At 40.6% G+C, this 22,896-nt stretch overlaps 1 protein-coding gene across 1 annotated transcript in view; it reads right to left on the bottom strand.

Moving 5' to 3' along the window:
• Positions 1-359: 359 nt before the first annotated feature.
• Positions 360-22,896, bottom strand: part of LOC137353354 (SUMO-conjugating enzyme UBC9) — a 45,062-nt gene continuing 22,525 nt past the window's right edge. The window contains exons 3-8 of the mRNA XM_068019522.1: positions 18,637-18,722; positions 15,284-15,367; positions 11,581-11,653; positions 9,807-9,916; positions 9,636-9,715; positions 360-6,526 (exon numbers count right to left, since the gene is read on the bottom strand). Coding sequence (XP_067875623.1) covers positions 6,463-6,526; positions 9,636-9,715; positions 9,807-9,916; positions 11,581-11,653; positions 15,284-15,367; positions 18,637-18,702 — 477 coding nt within the window. The 5' untranslated portion in view covers positions 18,703-18,722 and the 3' untranslated portion in view covers positions 360-6,462. The remainder of the gene's footprint in view (positions 6,527-9,635; positions 9,716-9,806; positions 9,917-11,580; positions 11,654-15,283; positions 15,368-18,636; positions 18,723-22,896) is intronic.

The raw sequence follows: 22,896 nt of genomic DNA, 5'->3' as shown, positions 1-22,896 counted from the left end.
AACATTCCTCAATTGGAATAACTCAACTCATCTCTGTACCTGCAGTAATCACCATCCTATGATTAATTGGCAAAAAGCTTGTCATAAGAGAAAAGAAATCCAACACAGAGATCATGATGATTTTTCTTAATGATTATAAGTAAAGGAGAATTCTAATATTGCAAAGCTGACATGTTAATACAGTGGAACCAGTTAAGTGTCCTACACCATCACTCTTGGAATGCATACAGACCGTACGATCATTAAATAAAACACATTAGTATGGTCTTATTCTACAAAGAAAAAGGGTGTAGGATGGACATAAACATGCAAATGTTGATTTATCTGAGCACTTTATAAAAAGACAAGGAAACCACTACTTACTTTTCGCTTTTTAATTTCTTTTTCTAAACACAAATACATTAACAAACAGCATACAAACAGAGGTATCAGTGATTGAAATGGTGCGTGTGCTGCAATGGTACATGGTGCTCAGAGGCAGCTTGAGCCTCAACAATGGAATGATTTCTTCACGTTTAAACTTTCCATTCATTAGAAATTTATTTTAAACAAGCGCATTTTTCTCGCTGTCCGAGCTGCTTTTTCAATATTACAACTTCACTTTTCGGGCAAGCAAGAGATAAGGAGAGCAAACATGGCCTTTGAAAAGGTGTGCTTGGGAAGGCAGCAGATTCCATGTCAATAATGTCTCACATTCCACCATATTGCATTATAGAAGGATATATATTTCACACAATCAGGCTTCAAAATGAACAATGGCCTGGATAAAAACACAACTGAGCAATGGACCAGTTAACAGTGGGTTTTGTGTCCAACTCTGATGGAAGTTGTTCAAACGTTATACACATCAGATTAAGCTCAGGTGATAAAAAATAAGCTTCTGCCTGCTTCTCCAGACTCCAAAACACCATTGTTTACAAAAGCAAAGTTACAAGCTTTTAGCCTGTAAGACATTGGAGGGCCAAGTGGGCTGTGGGCTGGCTGGTCAACTAGCGTTTAATATTGAGCCCTGGCACAAGTCAAAAGGTCCTCCAACCACACTTTATTCAGGGTGTTATTAAAAAAAAGACAAAACAAAGACAGCTGACAAGAAAAACTAAGCTCGAGTCAAACTTTAAGAACTTCATTTGTCCAACTAGGTGCTCTGACAAGCATGCTCCATCAGTACTTTGACCAGTTGAAAAAGACTTGTAAATGAGAAAGATATACAAATACCAGCAGCTCTTGCAACTCAAAGGTTGCAGAACTGTGGCAAATAGAAAACTGATTCTCAGTTTTTTCTTAAGTAATCACCCCACATTTGGGTGACTATACAGTCAGATGTTAGAGAAAACCAGTCATGCAGCTTTGAATGCAGATTAATATAAATTGGGGTAGGAGGAGGAAGAGGAAAGAAAGCACCCAAATCTAAACCTACATTTCTACCAAAATCTAAAAGCAATTACAAAGTTCAGACAATTGCATAAATCTACAAAACATTTAATACATGTTGAAAACACCCTTCATATTTAACCCGTGGATTTTTTGGATTTTTGCTTTTTTTTTTAAAAAAAAAGAGGTTGATACTTGTGCAATGCTCAAACACTATTTTGAAAAGTATGATCTAGATAGCTCAAAAACTTCACGGTTCAGTAAAGGACCACAATTTCCAAATTGAGGGATGGATAAGAGACAATGAAAGTACTGGAGGTTTGGGAATGCAAGGGCACTTTTACTGTTTGAATCAAAATGTTAAGCTGGCTTCAGCCAAGATCGTAGTGACTTGAACAAAGATTTTAACCACGGGTTTCATAAATTGATTGGGTCAGGCGATAACCACAGTTTCAAGGTCTTCCAGCTTTACAACATGGTGAGCAAGGTGACACACTTAAGACACAGAAACACTACACAGTCCCAACCGCACGAGGCCATGCAATAGGCAACCATTACAACCATCAATTTTTTTTTTTGTTTTTTAGTTTCTTTTCCCGGGGAGGGAAAGGGGGCAGGGCAGGGTTGCTTTTTGGTTGGGGGCAGGGGGGCAGACATTAAAATTAGCATGTTTTCTAAAGACATGCCAATTTCATACTCAAAATCCAATGGACTATGAAAAAAAGATATAAAAGTATTGTACAAGTTTACAGCATCACCCTGGAATACTGTTTTTTTTTTTAAGATTTTATTTTGTTGTTTTATCCATCAAAAAATATAAACAAAGAAATGGATGTACCAGTGTTCCAAGGGTGTTTTATTTTTCCTTTAGCAAGTGCCTGTTAAGGTCAATTGGAATGGATGCACAATTAAGTAGATTCAGAGAGTAATATTTTATCCATAAAGGGAGAGAGGGAGTGTGATCCCTTGGATCAGCCCTCATTGCCCAAAACACTTCTTTTACACACGTTTTGCCATAATTTTCAACAATGATATTACATCAGGTAAGCCATTAACTTCAGAACTTCCAATTGAAAAATTACTTTTTTTTTTTTTAAAGCACATAAATTCCCTTTTCTTCCCTGGAATTAGCATCTTCAACTTTTACTACAAGTCTCACTTCTCAACGCTGTGCACGTGATAACCACAGTGCCAAACGATTATACATCTGGCCAGGAACAAACTTGGAGAGCTCATCCTTAACTCATGATTCCACAGGCTCCTGAGGCAACCACTGTTCGAAACTGGACTGCAGAAAGGGTTGTTGCTAGTCGAAATGTAAGGAGGCAGCAGAACCTTCTTGAAGATTACAGTTTACATATATTACTATTTGAGGTTCAGCACTGTACACATACAAGAAGATACATAAACATTTACACAAAGGATATAACACTGGTGACTGACAGAATTTCTTCAAGTGTGAAATGCCCATTAGGCACAACCAAGTCAAAGTCTTTCTTCATGAATGAGAAAGTGACATTTCTCCTATGGGCACCTGCTTCCCATCAAGTCCCATGGACACCTTAGGAATTCAGCCACACTGCTGCTGTTGTGGTCCAATTAATATTTTTAGTAACTCAAATGTGAAAGGCAATACTTAAGAATTTCAACAAGATGTCACACAAGACATACTGAGTTTTATCACTACTTATGTAGCCCCATTTCTTTCATGACAGAAACGGCAGTACCAATAAAATCAGCAACCAATGCCTTCAATGGAATGTACATAAAGGATACAGGAGGAGCTATGTGATATGATTTAGGAGCAGATAACTTAAAAGCAACTGTCATAGCCAAAACTGGGATTTAGCTTGTATCTTATGGCTCATATCATTTTACTTGTATCACACCAGGGAATTAAAACTAATGTTAAATGCAAGTTTCAGCAGGCCCACTACATTGATACGCAGAGGGAGAGCTTGTTACAACACCACCAAAAACCTTCACCAGCATATTGCTAACTGCTCAGAGTGAAGAGCGTAACAGACTTATTTCACCCAAAAATGAGGCCAATTCACTCCTGCTGTGCATAGAAATCCTAGTCGCTTTTTAAAGTGTGAAATAGGAGGCACTGAAAGAAAAACTAAATCCATGGGCATGGGAACATGAATGACAACAGCAGCCGACAGCAGGCCTGAACCTAATTTAGATTTTAACATACAGCAGTAAGAGAATTGCAACAGTGGGTTTTGAAAGGGGGGGGGGGGGGGAGGGAAAAGAGAAGCCAGAAGGGGAGAGGGGAGAGCGAGAGCTGTAACAAAGATCAATTATGCTAATAGACTCCAGCTCTTGTAAACAAATCATTTAGTGCAAAAGGGGAATGAATAGTGAAATATTATTTCTGCACAATGTCAAGTATCGTAAACCAATGTAAATTAAAAATATTGAAATGAGGGAATTTTCTGCTTTTTGCTCCAAGTGTTGAGAAGTTTAGGGAATATCTAGTACTAAAGTACTAACTTAATCCAAGAGTTATGCAGCATGAAATGTCAGATGTAGAAAAGGTAGTGTTGTCATCAGCAAAAAAGGTCCCAAGTTGCCTTATATTGTATATAAATCCCTTCCAAAACTGGCAATACTTTTCAGAGGCACAGAGCTCAACTACAGACAGGCAACAAATGCCAGCCTCACCAGTGACGCCGATGTGTCGAGAATGAGTTTTTTTTTTTTAAACTGACGCAGAAAACGTGACCAAGCAAAGCAGATCAAGAACCCTGAAATTTAAGAGAAGAAAGCGGAGGAGAGCTGTTCTATTAATTATTGGTCACGGAGTCTGATCCCACAGCAAATAGTGATCTGAATGCTACAGGAGGGTTCTAAGCATGTTGCACATCAAACCCAGAAGTGAGACAGCACAAAGCTAGGTGGAAATCAGGAGTCATTTCAAGTGCATTGAACCCACTGTCTTAACAGATCAGGTTCCCAGCACTTTAAATACATGGCGACATCACCGGACTATACACTTGAAAACAACTTCCTGGAGAATGAGCATCTCATGTTGGTCAGCGAGTAGGTGCGTTTGTGGTACTTGTGGAACAATCTTTTCAGAAGTAAACAGCAGCATTCCACCTGCCATGTGGTCTATATTACAGAAGTTCAGGTTTTTACCAGTTCAAAAATAAGCATCCTTCATCTACATTACTGACAGGAGTTGTATCTGCTGATAATAAATCACATTTTGTGCTCCAGATCCATTATATACCATGCCACCGATATCAAGGTTGCGTTTCTAAAATGTAGTGACAGACAAATTAATAGATGCACATCCCAACATGCAAATCAAATTGGATTTCTGAAGCTTCAGTAGTAAAAAAGCTACATTTTATTACCATACTGCTGTCTGCCCTGATTGAAGCTCATGAATTACAAGCATTTCCATAATTATCAAACTGTCCAGCAGGTTTTAGACTCAAGCCTGAAAGACACCGAACAGTACAAGCTCTAACTGTTCAGAAAATCAGAACAGTCCAACAAAAGATTTTATCAATGGGACACAATTCCAGCAACAGGCTCAGAGTTTACATTGCTCCTGAAAGAAAGAGGACCATTATAGAATGTACTTCCCTGTGTATTCTACTGGATCCCCCTCACCAAAAAAGTAGCAACTGGCCTCCCAAATGTGCACATCTTCACCAAAATAAGATCTATGATCAATTCTGAAAGGAAAGTCAGTGGAAGGAAGAGGATTTATCACCACCTAATGCGTTAAGCATGTAAAACTCAAACCTGGCTCACTCCCAAAACAGGTGAACGGGATCAAGAGAATAAATGTACCCAATTAAACTGCAACCAAATACTTAAGTAAAACATCTTCTGCGCTATTCCCAGGGGCACAAAGTTGTGACTGCTGAAAACAATTACTACCAAATTCTCTCACCAAAAATACCAAGTGTGAAATACAGGTTCAGAAGCAATCCCTGCTTGCAAGTGAAATACAACTATCTACAGTCCAATTTTAAACATGCACTTTGCTTTTTATGGTTATGCCTTTTCTAAAAAAAAAAAAGACAGCTTTACACTATTGCAAACATCTTTTTGCAAAACCATAACCGTGCATAAAGATGTCACAAGATACCCTTATTCCACATAAAACTGGGGCACTTGTAAAGGTTTACTTTCCAGAGAGAAAATAAGGACAATGCAACTTTATCCCAATCTAGAGTGACACAGGAAGGAAGTCCAGAGCAAAACAAAGTGAGCAGGTGACAAGAGTATACACACATACAGGGAGCTGCGATGAGACAGGCCACATGTACCATGCCACCGCATTTAAAAAGGAGTTAATAAAAAAAGTTAAAAGCAAATGTGCCACAATGTGGGCTGAGAACATCCACTCAGCTTCTGTGAATCAGAAACTGCTCAGAAAGAATTCCAGGTTCTTTCAACTAAGACAGCACCCTCAGATATGGGTAACATTCTAATCATGTTATATGCAAGTAGTGGGGGAGGGGCAGAATGGGTGGATAGAAACAACATTGTATTAACAGTTTCTTTTTTAAAATACAGCATTTATTACAGCACTTCCAAGTCTCTTTTAAAGGGCCACTGTGGATTTAAGAAAGCCTTGGTGTTAAGAGCAAAATGCAGATCATGGTATGTAAATGGATTTGTAACTGTTCTTACTTTCTTCTGGTAAAATCTTCCTCCTGTTGAATGTTCCTGGAGGCTTGACAACTACGCCAGGATGCTTAAAGATAGGTCTGAAAACCATTCATGGTGGATATAAGCTTGGGGGAGGGGGAGGGGGAAGGGGGGGGGGGGGGGGGGGGGGGGGAGAGAATCCAACCTCATTTTGCAAGTTACCATTGAACACAAGGGCTTTTTTTTTTTAAATAAAAATTTTTTTACTACAGCCGCCACAGAAACACAGCAAGTTTCGTGCCGAGATGATTTGCCTCTTTTTTTTGATGTTGTGTACTAGAACTGTCCGAGTAATTTATTTCCCCCAAAGACTGCCAATTGCTTGTAACAGGAACTTGCTAAACGTGAAAAGCGTGCCTTCTTTTCTCAGCCGACAGTCAGAAATCCACATCCTTTAGCTGCTTGTTTTTTTTATGTTGGAGCAAATTTCTTGGCCTGTGCTCGCACTCGTTTTTCATACTCTACTCTGTTCTGGCTGTGAATGGAAAAACACAAAGAGAGGAGTTACGGATTTGAGTGAGAACAGAAATCTTTGAATGTTTTTTCCATCTCAAAAGCACGACGAGTTTATTTTATAATACCGGATCAATTAGGTAACACAAACTGTTCAGAACCAATCCATTTTGTGCCCCGTTGAGAACACACCATAAAGCAGCTTCCACCATTAATTCCAGCCCTATGGACACCGCCAAGAAGGAAGGCAGTTTGCTTCTAGGTGGCCAATCCCTCAACTCTCAATAAGTGCACATTTCTTAGGAAAACTGGTGTGGGGAGGTGGCAACATTCATTCTGATGCAGCTCGAGTTTTCTAATAACCTCTGAGGATAATGCACTTAAAGCCTGTCCCATAAGACAAACTGCTCAAGCTAATTTCATCCAAGACTAATGCAAGAAGGGAGAGATGCTCATCCCAGTGTAAACTGGATTTCAACCCAAAAATAATGTGCCGATCAACTGTACTAATTCATTTAATATAAAGCAGTGCAAAAGCACAAGTGAGATATTGACTTATTTCACCTACTGAGTGACCTGCTGACTATTTGTCAGCTTTTAAATGCATTTATATAGGATTACAGAATGTTGCAACATAGGAGGCCAATCGACCCGTCAAGTCTGTGCCAGCTCTCTTCAAGGGCAACTCAGCTGGTCCTACTCCCCTACCTTTTGCACCATAGCCTACAAATTTTCCCTCCAGATAATCATCCAATCCCCTTTTGAAAGCCACAACTGACAGTCAGCACCACACATTCAGGCGGTGCATTCCAGATCCTAGCCACTTAGTGAAAAAGCATCACCTCACGTCACCTTTGATTCTTATGCAATTTTCTTTAAAAATCAATGCCCTCTGGTTCTCTACCCTCCTGCCAATGGGAACAGTTTCTCCCCATCTACTCTATCCAGATCCCTCATGATTTTGAAAACCTCCATCAAATTTCCTCTCAATCTAATCTTCTCTAAGAACAGCCCAGCTTCTCCAATCTATCAATATAACTGAAGTCCCTTATCCAAAGAGCAATCCTCGTAAGTCTTTTCTGTACCCTCTCCAATACCTTCACATCCTTCCTAAAGAGTGGTGCTCACAATTGGACACTATGCCAGTTGAGGCCAAACTAGTGTTTTATAAAAAGGTTCATAAGTTCCTTACTTTTGTACTCTATACCCCTATTTATAAAGCTCAGGATCCCGAATGGTTTATTAACCACCTTCTCAACCTGCCCTCCCAGATATGTGCTTATATCCGCAGGTCCCTCTGTTCCTGCGAGCCCTTTAGAATTGTATTCTTTAATTTATATCGCCTCTTTGTTCTTCCTACTTCACACTTCTCTGCATTAAAATTTCATCTGCCATGTATCCACCCATTCCACCAGCCTGTCTACAGCCTCTTGAAGTTTATCACTATCCTCCTCACAGTTCACAATACTTCCAAGCTTTGTCTCATCTGCATATTTTGAAATTGTGGCCTGCACATGCAAGTCTAGATCATTCAACCCTGGGAAACCACACTTCATACTTCCATCCGGTCCAAAAAACTGTTCACTACTGTCACTCAGCCACTTTGTATCCATGCTGCCACTATCCCTTTCATGGGATTTAACTTTTCAGACAAGCCTGTTATGTGGCACTTTTATCAAATACCTTTTGGAAATTAATGTACATGACATCAACACTGCCCTCATCGACCTCTGTTACATCAAAAAACTCAAGTTAAACATGATTTGCTTTTAACAAATCTGTGCTGGCTTTCATTAAATCATTTGAACAAATATGGATTAATTTTGTTCCAGATTATTTCTAAAAGCTTTCCCACAACAGAGGTTAAGCTGCCTGACCTATGGTTGCCGGGTTTATCTTAACACCATTTTTTGAACAAATGTGTAAAACTTGCAATTCCCCAATCTCTGGCATCACCTGTGTCCAAAGAGGATTGGAAGATTACGGCTGTGCCTCTACAATTTCCACTCTTACTTCCCTCGATATCCTCAGATGCTTCTCATGTGGTTCTGTTGACTTATCAACTCTAAGTACAGCCAGCACAACCAAGTCTAGGTCATTAATACAGATCAAGAAAAGCAGTGGTCTATGCCTGTAGAAGACTTTTGGATTCCCTTTTATGTTAGCTGCCAGTCTCTTTTCATACTCGCTGTTTACATCTTTTCTCACTTCCCCTCTGAAATATATTAACCCAAATTCCGTCTTAGCTACCTCCCCTTCAAAAACACAAGGGTTACAAAAACACAACATACTCTAACTTGTGCTCCAAGTATCATATTGCATGATTTACAGTTCAGGTTCAACTCTCATGATTTAATTATATTTCCCCAGTCTAATCAGCAGTTAGCATGTTTCCATCCATGACAAATATCGGCAAAGGACTAAACATTTTGTTAATGTAACATAAGTGCTAATGGTCACCTAACCATATATGATTTCAAAAAGTAGTAGAATAGAGCACGTAAACAAGTGGATTAAAAGATGAAGTACCAAGAAAGTAGTTTACTCCCATGTTTGATCTGCAGAACTAGGAAAATATCACATTTATTACAAAGATCACCCAACATCTGAAACTTTAAACTGTAACATCCAGTCCCAATAGGACAGGATTGTAATCATACGGCTTCAGTGATATTAGACCATTTGTGGTTAAGCGCTAGTCTAACAGTAACCATGAAACCATTGTCAATCATTGTAAAAACCCCATCTGGTTCACTAATGTCTTTTAGGAAAGAAAATCTGCTGTCCTTACCTGGTCTGGCCTACATGCGACTCCAGACCCACAGCAATGTGGCTGACTCTTAATAGCCCTCTGAAATGGCCTAGCAAGCCATTCAGTTGTCAAGGGCAATTAGGGATGGGCAACAAATGCTGGCCTAGCTAGCGATGCACACATCCCACAAACGAACAAAACAATCCATTTCCCATCACTATTAGAACAAACATCAGGGGGAAAAAAAAAGTTGCAGTGGCTCAATTAACTTTTTCTGATGGGAATTATCCTTAGCTTAACTGGTCACTAGATGGGAAATAACATTAGCACTGGGCTTACTTTAAAGCTATGCATTTCTTTGTTAACATGTCCTACATACCAGTAGATTGTGTATGCTTCTGCTTGTGCTGGGTCTTGAATGTTTGGCTCGTTAAGTAGTTCTTGAATTCCTAGTAATATCTATTTTGAAAAATAGAGCATGGGTCAGTGGTGGAAAGTAAAGCACAGGCTCCACAAAAGTGTTTTTAAAAAAGCAAAAATTATTTCTGACCTGCTTAATAGTAATAGCAGGCCTCCAATCCTTATCCTCCTCTAGAATGGATAGACACACAGTACCAGAGGGATACACATTCGGGTGGAATATTGGAGGCTCAAATTTACCTGTTAAGTAGTTTTAAAAAAAGTAATCTTGAACCATGCAGGTAGAATTACAGGATGCATACAAGATTGTCCAGGGACAGGTATAGAGAGTAAATTTATTTTGCACCATATTCCTTCTGTTCCTGTTGCATATGAAATAGAAAAACTATAAACTTTTCAGGATTCATTTGTGCTTTTCCAAGTTCCTTTCCCCATTCTGCTTGATCACCTTACTGATAAAAGCCTTATCTACTGCACCTGAAACATCAATGATTGTTGTAAACCCTAACTTTCACTTTAAAAACAATCAAATACAGGTCTGAACAGGTGCAAGCTAAAGTATCAAACCAATGGCATGGGTCATGAATTTTTTATTCGTTCGTGGGATATGGGCGTTGCTGGCTAGGCCAGCATTTATTGCCCGTCCCTAATTGCCCTCGAGAAAGTGGTGAGCTGCCTTCTCAAACCGCTGCAGTCCTTGGTATGTAGGTACACTGAGTGCTGTTAGGAAGGGAGTTCCAGGACTTTGACCCAGCAACAGTAAAGAAATGGCAATATAGTTCCAAGTCAGGATGGTGTGGGGATTGGAGGGGAACTTGCAGATGGTGTTCACATGCATCTGCTGCCCTTGTCCTTCTAGGTGGTAGAGGCTGCGGGTTTGGAAGGTGCTGTCTAAGGAGCCTTGGTGAGTTGCTGCAGTGCATTTTGTAGATGGTACACGCTGCAGCCAGTGTGCTGTGGTGGTGGTTGGGGTGCCAATTAAATGGGCTGCTTTGTCCTGGATGAGTGTGTATCGATGTCCATTCAATATGGTGATAACCCCATACTAAACACATTAACAGAAGGCCAAGTCAGTTAACACTGTCGTTCCAGAATATGGTACATTCCCTACCACTTAACAGCAACATTTAAAACTGGCAGTCACTTATCAGCCATAAAAGGATAACCATTATCCAGTTGCATTATGCCTACTTCAACACTGCCAGTTATAGCACCTTACATGTTCTATTTAGTTCAGTCCGAAACAGCTATGCTTACTCATGTGCAAGACAACTCTCTTCAAATTAAGAGGCTATTCTACAAATAATATTGCATTACCGCCAGCAAAATACTTTACACCAAGAGCAATTTCAGGCTTCATAGATTCACTTAATCAAAATCCTTTTAAATTTAGACAGCAGTGGAGGCTGCCTTTGGGTTTGGGTTGGAGAAAAGATTTTATAATACATCTGCTATATTTGATCATGGACGACAGAAGCTGAAGTACTGGATGAGAGCGGGATTTCAATCCAACCTATGCTGGCTTGATCTTTACTTTTCATTTACTGTGTTTACTCCAATTTACCCTGCATGCAAATTGTTACGGAATACTTGATGTACTTAAACAAACAGAATACATTAAAGTTGAACTGACATTCACAAATGATCAAGTACTGCCCCCAACAAATTCAGTCAAAATAAATGCTGAAAAATTCCGAAGTAGAAAACAAAATCTCAGATCTTCTATAACCTTTAAGATGAACTGGGGCAAGCAAATTAAAATTAATGAACAAGATTTACCAGCCACCAAGCCTCTCTCATTTACCCCAAAGCGTCTAGCGCTGGAGCACTGACAGAGTTTTGGAGTAGGGTCAATTATTTGGTTTCCCTCTTGGCCCAAAACAGAAATGCCTGCACATGCTTACACTTTGGTGGCGATGAGGGGTAGTCATCCTTAAACAGCATTCGAAGCTTATATTGCCCGCCTTCCCACGGCGTCTAGAAGAGAAGAATGTCGTGTTACCAGGCAACCAAATATACCCGTTCAGGTTACTAATCAATACTGCTTTAGTGGATTGAGTAAACCACAAGTTCAGTTAGTTATTTGGTAGAATTGAGCAAAAAAATAGGTACAACGAACAAATCCCAACCCGCACTAATTCTCAATGTATTCATAACTGAGAACAATGCAAAAATTAGTAATTTCTGTAAAGAATTCAGTTGTGTTCTCATTCGAAAGTACTACTTGAAGCTACAGGAGCCCTCCCCATTTCTTGTTCCAAGAAAATAAATATGAAATAATTGGGTTAATGGACAGACTGATCACTCCAAACACAAAACATTCCAATCGGGTACATTGATAAAGAAGGAATTTTTTAAAAAATTTGTAATTGAAAAGGTTAGGTATCACAAAACCTTGCTCCAGTTGTACCACTGACCATAATTTGTAATCTCTTGCTCATCAAACTGCCCCACACCAATGGCATTTTATCAACAGGACCTACAGATAGCAGTAATAGGTCTTGTCCTTAGCAAGAAAAGGCAGCCAAAATAATCATCCACTTCTTGTCCTACCTATTCCCCTCCAACGTCCTCTCTTCTGCAGGCATGAGAACATGCAACAGTTCCACAGGCAAGGCAACTTACAACCACTCCTCTAAGTAGCTAGTTATCAAGTGTGAACCTAAAACAGCAGAAAGTTGTGAAGGGCATCAGAGCTAAGCACCTAACATCCCATTTCTAGCAATGGTTGCTTGGTCAGCATAGGAATCAGAAAGACCAACAAATTATCACTCTCATTGCGTCCCCAGATACAAGACCAATGGCAGTGTCCCTAAAACTGTCCCATTATACAAACCAATTTGAATTTTGAAATCTAACCTGCATCCACTCCCCACCCCCACCAACCCCAAGTAATATTCAGTAAACCCACTCACAGTCCTAAAGCACCAAAATCAGTAACTTTGAGAAGTCAATTTCCCTCAGCTTTTTTCTGCTTTTCTGGTTCTCTACACATCATTTAGCTAGTCACTGGAATGTAACTGCGCCTAGCACCTGGGCAAAGAGAAGCAGAAAAAGCATCTACACACCCCCCCCCCCCCCCCACCCCACCCTGAGCAGCATAGGGGAGGACTGAGAACTCAACAAAAAGATGTCTGGTGTGACCAACATTATCAAGGCCACATAATAACTGACTTTTTTTTTTAAGTACGGATCATACTACGCTGGTACACTTTTCCACAGATCTAATCTGAATGGAGGTTACCTTGAACTCTCCCAAGGTGGTGCAGATTGGGCCTTCCTGGTTTGATAGCTGAACAGCTTAATAGTCTACCTCTAATTAAAAGACAACTACAATTGCGAGAGACTAGGTTTTTCTTCCTTAAAAGTACATTAGCAAACCAGTTGGATTTTTATGAATCAGACAGCTTCATGGTCACTCTGTTGACACTGGCTTTTTATTTTCAAAATTTACTTACTTAATAAAACTGCCCTCATGGAATTTGAGCTCTCATTCTCTGAATTCCTAGTCCAGTAACATACTAGTACACTCCTCTTCTTTGGCCTCCTTGTCTCGGGAGACAATGGGTAAGCGCCTGGAGGTGGTCAGTACACTACCCTACCACTATGCCTGCGCTGCTTAAAACATACGGCAGACACTGAGTAGAGGGCAGTTTCAGCAAATTTCACCGAGCTAGATGTCACAACCAGTAGCAGGACACTGCCATCAAGTTAATTTTCACTAAAGCAAAGCTCAGCTTTATTCTGCTACTTTGCTTCACTGGTGCCTGTTGGAACATTCAGGCTACTAATTATGACAAAATTTTTAAAATTGACATTAAGTGCGAAATTAAGCTAAACATTGTGTTATGAAAGTGCTTCTGTATTTTGTTAAAAATATTTGAGGAATTCAGTCAAACTGAAGAAATGTTGAACCAGTTTTTTTTTTTAAAAAGAGGGTGCATCGAAAGGACACTGAAAGGACTTGTTTGACAACATGCACTGGTTATTACATGACAAGTTAAAAATAGAACAGAAACCCTGGTAACTGGGGAAGATGTGTGCAGAGAAATGACAGGTCAGAAGATGGAGTTTGTTTCCTGTTTCTCTTCTGAAAAGCCTGTAGAGGAAGGAGAGAACTGCTAAGGAGAGAAGAGAATTCCCAAGACCACAAGAGACCACAAGGGCAGCACAGTGGTTAGCACTGCAGCCTCACAGCTCCAGGGACCCGGGTTCGATTCTATATAGGCCACACGTCCCAAAGACTGGCAGATCGTATCAAACAAGACTGTTTGCAACGGATAAGGTACAGCCGTACACAACCAGCCCATGCCTGCAAAACTCAAAATGCAATGTCCAACATGAGATGTGATTCCACAATTGGACAACATTTGCTAAATAATCCTCAGTGTGCTAGGAATTACGCTGACAACCAATTTAAGATTGTTAGTAGGGCTCACAGTGTGGCACATTTGCACATACTGGAAGCTACATATATTAATACACAAGGCCTTGTTCTTTGCAGACAGAAAGAACAGTGGCGCAGTGGTTAGCACTGCAGCCTCACAGCTCCAGGGACCCGGGTTCGATTCTGGGTACTGCCTGTGCGGAGTTTGCAAGTTCTCCCTGTGTCTGCGTGGGTTTCCTCCGGGTGCTCCGGTTTCCTCCCACATGCCAAAGACTTGCAGGTTGATAGGTTAATTGGCCACTATAAATTGACCCTAGTATAGGTAGGTGGCAGGGAAATATATAGGGACTGGTGGGGCAGTGATAGGAATACGGGATTAGTGTAGGATTAGTATAAATGGGTGGTTGATGGTCGGCACAGACTCGGTGGGCCGAAGGGCCTGTTTCAGTGCTGTATCTCTAAACTAAACTAAACTAAACATGTACAAACATTGCACCTGTTTCAGCTAAACAAAGTAAGTGACAACCATTCACTGGTTCATTCCTCAGGGCAATGCCTTGACTAAGAGTCAAGCTGCCAGCTTCAAATTTCAAACAAAGCTTGGCAGTTAACTGTCAGTCACCATAAACTAGTGCATTCTCCATGACAACATCTCTACCAATCACAGTTCACTTGCCAACCAATCAGCACTCTCTTCTCATACAGTATAAGGTTGTTGACTTCCTTTACATTGGTATTCTTGCAGTTTGTCCTGATGAATGCCAGACGAAAAGTTTCGACAACATGTCTATTTTCAGCAAGACTCAATTTTAATGTGGAACCTTATCACATCTTTCAGAAGGGTCACAAAGCAATTTATAAAGGGACAAATTACTTTGATGTGTAATTCTCAGACAACTACAGCAGCTTTTATGCACACAGCAAGATCGCAGAAAAACAGCACTGATTTGAACAGTTAACTTTTTTTTGAGTGAGGAATGGTGGTCAGGAAATTGAGAAAACTCCCTCTTCTCTCTGAAGTACCATGATCTTTAGCATCTATCTGAACGACCAGAACATCTTAAATGAAATTTAAAGCAGTGACACAGAATTTTTTAAATAATTATTTTAAAGTTCTTTTCGCCTAGTCTCAAGTGTCTTCTGTTCCAAGCAACTAACCTCCCAGAGGACTGCAGCAAGGTTCTCAAATCAGTTGATGCGCAGATGAAAATTATACTTACCGCCTTTTTGCCTGGAATAGCACATTCCCAGTTCATTAAGTTTAGAGTACCATCTGGATTCTTTGTGGGTACTGCAACAAAGCCCTGACAGCAAAACAGAACACAAAAGTTAGAGCTCATACATTATACTTAGTATAAGCCATAACTTCATGTATGTGGGTATCCAGAGAGAAGTATAACTTTTATAGGACTTCACTGAAATTATAGGGTGTGAAGTATATTGGATTTCACATTAAAGAGAATTGATTTACTGCTATATTTAACCATGATATAAACTAAGGATTTTCATTAAACTACAAGAAACCAGTCTTGAAGACTCCATTTGTTGGCTGCTCTTATTTATAAAAAGGGAATACAGACCGAACTTTAAGCTACAAATAAAAGGCAGTCAATCTGGGCAAAAAGTATTTTCTACCGCCAAATCCAAGCATTTTTCCTTCCAGTAGATCTGCTTCCTACTGCCAAGGCACAAACAGCAGCACCAATACAAGAAAACTTGCTGACAACACATACCAAGCTGGTCTGCAAGGCCAAATCTCCTTTCCTTCATCCCTCTGCCTATAAACAGGAATTGTACAATATTCTGCTAGTTTGCAATACATTTTTTAAAAATGGAACATTAACACTATTTATTCTGCCTATGGCATATTGTAATTGGGTGCCGACAACTGAAAATCTCCAAGGTCAAAAATTAATAGAATTTCAAATTCCAATCTGGTCAAATCATGACGACATGTTTTTACTTGGAGGTATACCAGGACTGTCAACATTGGATTTGCATCATACAGTTTTGGGCAGGAGAGGGGCATTGGTCCATCTAACCTATTCTTCTAAACATCCCATTAATGTGGTTCTAGAACCAGCAGTCCTATATCCCATAGTCAATACCCTCCTGACCTGCCTCCACTCTCTATAAACTTCAGCTCATTTAAATCTATCCTAACTTGCCCCAAGTCCCATTTACCCATCACTCCTGTACTTGCTGACCTCCATCGGCTTAGTCCTTATGTCCTCTTCACAACTTACTCTCCTCCCTATACAAACATATGAACCAAGAATAGCCTATTCGGCCCCTTGAACCTGCTTCGCAAAGGTCCAGCAAAGCTTCAAATTTAATATTCTCAGTGTTCAAATCTCTCCATGGCATCTACTCCCCATTCCTCCAATCTCCTTCATCCCTACAAAACTTAGAGAACTTAACAGTTCCTCCAATTCAGCCTCTTAAGCATCCCCAATTTTCACGGCTTCACCATTGGCAGCTGCCTAGATCCTAGGCTTTGGAATTCCTTCCCTAAACGTCGTCTCCTCTCCTTTCTCCAGGCACCTTAAATCTTAACCAACAAGCTTTTGGTCACCTGTGCTAATATCTCATGTGGCAGTCAAATTTATTTTGATAATGCTCTTTGAAGCGCCTTAGGACATTTCACTACCTTAAAGACTCATATGAAATGAAAGTTATGTATCCATTTTTAATAAATAGGGTGCCATAATTTCTTGTTCTATCACAGACTGGGAAGCTATTCCACAATTCTACCAACCTTATTTTCTTTTAACACCAATTCTATCCTGATCCTCAAATCCTCTGAGCAGAATTTTTCTGGATGCAAATTCTTCATATTCGCAAGTCCCCCCTCTTCACAGTAAACGTCCAAGGCAGAAAAATATTACCCCCAATACCGTTTAGTTCAGGACCCACTGTAATAATGAATGCCCAGGCTGCTCCTACTCCTGACTCTCTACAATATAATGTTTGCCAGCTGTTTACTTGGCTAATCCCAACAGTTTCCCACTTAAGATGGTGGAGGCCAATATTGAATCAATTTATACTTTAGGTTCTGACCTCAAACAGCAAAATAAATTTTCAATATTCTTCCTGCCTGAGCTAAGCTGGTTACCTGCGTCAAGTCTCCAACTGCACATGAATTTAGTTTTACCAATTTTTTATTACTCATCTACAGGGAAACACATTCAGTACAATTTAAAGAAATGCACTTCAACAGAATACTCCAAATTCCTGCCCCTCACTGCAACAGTACCAATGCTTATTCAGAGCAATTCAACAAAGGTTTGAGTGGCATATTTGGTTAATAGGCTGCTAGCAAGTTGCCTACATAATACTGAATGCACTTCAAAATATATTCTATTGGTTGTAAAGCACTTGTGGAAGTCCTGACCACACAAAAGATGCTATTACATAAAAAGAACATCTTTCTTTCCTTGACCTTTCTCATTTGTAGGACTTGGATTCCAATCCTGTGTCTGCAGGCTGCAAGGTCCTCGTGAAACGCATTTCAACAGTCCGAGCCTAACCAAATTAGCGGCAGGAGCCCACAGCACAAGACATGCTTCACCTTGTCCTTCATTTCACTAAGTATTACATTTCTACAAAAGGTCAACAAACAGAACGCAAAATAATTTCAATTCAACTCCAAGCAGGTGCCTGCCGAAGCTCTTAAACTCAGGTATTTTCATTTCTTGAATATAAATATAGCTCATCTCTAGATTAACCTGTATTTTTAACTGCAAAAGACAGCAGGGAGGTGATCACTTTGATCCTTGTACGGGTAGCACAACGGCTTTCCCAAAGCAGAAATCAACCAACTAGTAATAACAATTAAATAAAAACGGAGGGCATTTCTGGTGCAACAGAGAAGAGTACTGATCAGAGTTCCCATCCCATGACAAATTTCTGAGCCAAGATGGCAAACTACTTGGGTCATTGATTCAATGCTGCTGCAATTATCAGGCAGACAAGCTTTTAAGAAGCAATGGCCTCATTCTGTGTTTTACAATTCTAACATTGTACAGTAGCCTTCAAAGACAGCCAAAGACTTGCAGGTGATAGGCAAATTGGCCATTGTAAATTGCCCCTAGTGTAGGTAGGTGGTAGGGAATATGGGATTACTGTAGGGTTAGTATAAATGGGTGGTTGTTGGTCGGCACAGACTCGGTGGGCCGAAGGGCCTGTTTCAGTGCTGTATCTCTAAATAAATAAAGGGGAATTAGATAAATACTTGAAGAAAAAAATGGCAGGGATATGGGGAAAAAAGCAGATCTAACTGGATTACTCTTCGAAAGAGTCAGCACAGACTCAATGGGCTAAATGGCCTTATTGTGCTTTACTATTCCACAATTCTAATTGTCAGATAGATTTGCGCTTTCCAATAGAACCTGTGCTGTATATTCAACACTCCAACAATTAGAGCATAAGACTAGTAAAACTTATGCAAGAGCAGAAGTCAAGTCTGGGATTAAGACACCCAATCTAATAGATTCTAACAGGTTTCCTAGCCCTGCTGCCCAAACACATTCTCAAAGGAATGGCCGGCATAGTTGCCAAAAAATATACTTACAAAAGGATGATCCTTTCTCCAGGCCTTTCTTTCTTGCGCAAGTCGACTCAAAGCAATTCCGGACATAGTTTTATTTCAATAGTCCCCTGCAGAATAAATAAGCAATTAGCCATGGTTTTCATGAATTCATACTTACTGTCCAGACTTTTAGCCCTGTCCAGTGCGCTCTCAGATTTTGTTCTTCCAAACCTAGACTGTGCCTTAGTGCAACAGGACAATAGTTACAGGTCATTTATATGGATAGAAGAAATACTTCAAACCTTGAAATTTAAAAAGTATGATCTAGCACTTGCTCTTTTTGTGACAGTATGAAATGAAATGTATTTCAAGTTTCATTGACATCTCTGGGCCACCCTTGTACTTCTATAGCACCTTTAACATAGTAAAGTGTACAAGATTCTATAGATTCTGGAACAGTTCCTGCAGACTGGAAGGTAGCAAATGTAACCCCACTATTTAAGGAAGGAGGGAGAGAGAAAATGGGGAACTACAGATCTGCTAGCCTGATAACGGTAGTAAGGAAAATGCTAGAATCTATTTTAAAGGATGTGATAACTGGACACTTAGAAAATAATGGTAGGATTGGGCAAAGTCAACATGGATTTATGAAAGGGAAGTAATGTCTGACAAATCTGTTAGAGTTTGAGGATTTAACTAGCAGAATAGACAAGGGGGAACCAGTGGATGTGGTGGACTTGGATTTTCAGAAGCCTTTCGATAAAGTCCCACACAGGAAATTAGTAAGCAAAATTAGAGCACCTGGGATTGGAGGTAATATACTGGTATGGATTGAGAACTGGTTAGTGAACAGAAAACAGCGTCGGAATAAATGGATCATTCTCAGGTTGGCAGGCTATTACTAGTGCGGTACACAAGGATCAGTGCTTGGGCCCCATCTATTCACAATCTAGATCAATGATTTGGATGTGGGGACCAAATGTAATATTTCCAAGTTTACTGACAACAAAACTAGGTGGGAATGCAAGTTGTGAGGAGGATGCAAAGAGGCTTCAAGGGGATTTAGATAGGCTGAGCGGGCAAAATCAAAGATGGAATGTAATTTGGAAAAACAGAAATGCAGAATATTTCTTAAATGGCGAGATTGGGGAGTGTTGATGTCAAAAAGAACAAACAAAGAACAAAGATAATTACAGCACAGGAACAGGCCCTTCGGCCCTCCAAGCCTGCGCCGATCCAGATCCTCTCTCTAAACATGTCGCCTATTTTCTAAGGTTCTGTATCTCTTTTCTTCCTGCCCATTCATGTATCTGTCTAGATACATCTTAAAAGACTCCATCGTGCCCGCGTCTACCACCTCCGCTGGCAACGCGTTCCAGGTGCCCACCACCCTCTGCGTAAAGAACTTTCCACGCATATCCCCCCTAAACTTTTCCCCTTTCACTTTGAACTCGTGTCCTCTAGTAATTGAAACCCCCACTCTGGGAAAAAGCCTCTTGCTGTCCACCCTGTCGATACCTCTCATGATTTTGTACACCTCAATCAGGTCCCCCCTCAACCTCCGTCTTTCTAATGAAAATAATCCTAATCTGCTCAACCTCTCTTCATAGCTAGCGCCCTCCATACCAGGCAACATCCTGGTGAACCTCCTCTGCACCCTCTCCAAAGCATCCACATCCTTTTGATAATGTGGCGACCAGAACTGTACGCAGTATTCCAAATGTGGCCGAACCAAAGTCCTATACAACTGTAACATGACCTGCCAACTCTTGTACTCAATGCCCCGTCCGATGAAGGAAAGCATGCCGTATGCCTTCTTGACCACTCTATTTACCTGCGTTGCCACCTTCAGGGAACAGTGGACCTGAACACCCAAATCTCTCTGGACATCAATTTTCCCCAGGACTTTTCCATTTACTGTATAGTTCACTCTTGAATTGGATCTTCCAAAATGCATCACCTCGCATTTGCCCTGATTGAACTCCATCTGCCATTTCTCTGCCCAACTCTCTAATCTATCTATATTCTGCTGTATTCTCTGACAGTCCCCTTCACTATCTGCTACTCCACCAATCTTAGTGTCATCTGCAAACTTGCTAATCAGACCACCTATACTTTCCTCCAAATCATTAATGTATATCACAAACAACAGTGGTCCCAGCACGGATCCCTGTGGAACACCACTGGTCACACGTCTCCATTTTGAGAAACTCCCCTCTACTGCTACTCTCTGTCTCCTGTTGCCCAGCCAGTTCTTTATCCATCTAGCTAGTACACCTTGGACCCCAAGCGCCTTCACTTTCTCCATCAGCCTGCCATGGGGAACCTTATCAAACGCCTTACTGAAGTCCATGTATATGACATCGACAGCCCTTCCCTCATCAATCAACTTTGTCACTTCCTCAAAGAATTCCTTGTTCATGAGTCACTGAAAGCTAATATGCAGGTGCAGCAAGCAATTAGAAAGGTAAATGGTATGTTAGCCTTTATTGTAAGAGGATTTGAGCACAGAAGTAAAGTCTTGCTACAACTGTAGAGAGCTGTGGCGAGACTTCACCTGGAGTATTGTGTACAGTTTTGGTCTCCTTACCCAAGCAAGGATATACTTGCCATAGAGGGAGTGTAATGAAGATTTACCAGACTGATTCCTGGGATGGGGGGGGATTGTCCTATGAGGAGGCACGGAGGAGGATGGGCCAGTATTGTCTAGAGTTTAGAAGAATGAGAGGTGATCTCATTGAAGCATACAAAATTCTTACAGGGCTCGACAGGGTAGATGCAGGAAGGAGGTTTCCCCTAGCTGGGGAGACTAGAACCAGGGGACCCAGTTTCAGAATAAGAGGTAGGCCATTTAGGACTAAGATTAGGAGGTATTTCTTCACTGGAGGGTGCTAAATCTGTGGAATTCTCTACCCCAAAGAGCTGTGGAGGTTCAGTCATGGAGTATGTTCAAGACAGAGATCGATGGATTTCTAGATATTAAAGATAGCAAGGGATATGGGGATAGTATGGGAAAATGGCATTGAGTAGAAGATCAGCTATGATCGAGTTGGATGGCAGAGCAGGTTGGAGGTGCCAAATGGCCCACCCCTGCTCCTATTTCCTATTTTCATGTGCTCCTAAAATGCGTCATAAAAACATTAACAAAACTGACATCATTCCACAAACAGATTAGGATAGCTGACCAAAAGTAGGTTTTAAGGAATGTCTTAAAAGGAGGCGAGAGACTTAGAGTGGCAGAAGTGTTTAGGGAGGGAATTCAAAAGCTTAGGGCCAAGATAGTTGAAGCCACGGCTGCCAATGGCAATGTGATGAAAATCGGGGATGACCGAGAGGAGCAGCGCACAAATCTCAGAGGCTGTAGGAGGTTACAGAGACAGGGAGGGGTGAGGCCACGAAGGAATTTGAAAACAGGAATGAGGCTAATTTTAAAAATCAAGGTACTGCCAGTCTAGGAGCTTTGGTTCATCTGCTCCTAGGTGTTCGTCAAAGTTGACCAGTCTAAGGTGCGCACAAGTCTAAGATATCTCTTTCCGACCTTGTAAATCTTCTAATATCAGAACAGAGGTTTGGAGAGAGAGGAAAGGGTAGAGAAAGATTGCAAATGGGATGTAGAGATAGAAAAGCCAAATCTGCATTCATTCACAATTTAGGAACATTAAAATCCAGCTACAGAAAAATTGAGAGAGAAAGTTGGCAAGAAATACAAAAACAGCTAGTACGAGTTTCGATAGATATTTAACAAAGAAAAGTTAACAAGGTGAGCGTTGGTCCTATAGAATGTGAGCCTGGGGAATTAATAATGGAAAATAAGGAGATGGCAGATGAATTGAACAGGTATTTTGCATCGGTCTTCACCACAGAGGATACAAGTAACATCCCAGAAATAGCTGGGAATCAGGAAATGGAAGGGAGGGAGGAGCTCAAGCAAATTGCCTGAGTCAGGGAACTGATACAGAACAAATTGTTGGAGTTGCAGGCTGACAAGTCCCTCGGTCCTGATGGACTTCATCCTAGGGTCCTAAAAGAAGTGGCTTGTGAGATAGATGTGTTTGTTTTAATTTTCCAAAATTCCCTAGATTCGGGGAAGATGCCAATAGATTGGCTACTTTCCAATGTAATTCCGTTATTCAAAAATGGAAGGGAGACAGAAAGCAGGAAACTACAGGCCAGTTAGCTTAACATCCGTCATAGGGAAAATGTTAGAAGCTATTAAAGACGTTACAGCAAGGCACTTAGAAAAATTCAAGGTCAACAGAGTCAACATAGTTTTGTGAAAGGGAAATAATGTTTAACCAATTT

The sequence above is a fragment of the Heterodontus francisci genome, chromosome 41 (genome assembly GCF_036365525.1).
Source record: "Heterodontus francisci isolate sHetFra1 chromosome 41, sHetFra1.hap1, whole genome shotgun sequence".
Lineage (NCBI taxonomy): Eukaryota > Metazoa > Chordata > Chondrichthyes > Heterodontiformes > Heterodontidae > Heterodontus > Heterodontus francisci.
The sequence above is the reverse complement of the archived record's forward strand: the minus strand, read 5'-3'. Positions and strand labels throughout refer to the sequence as shown.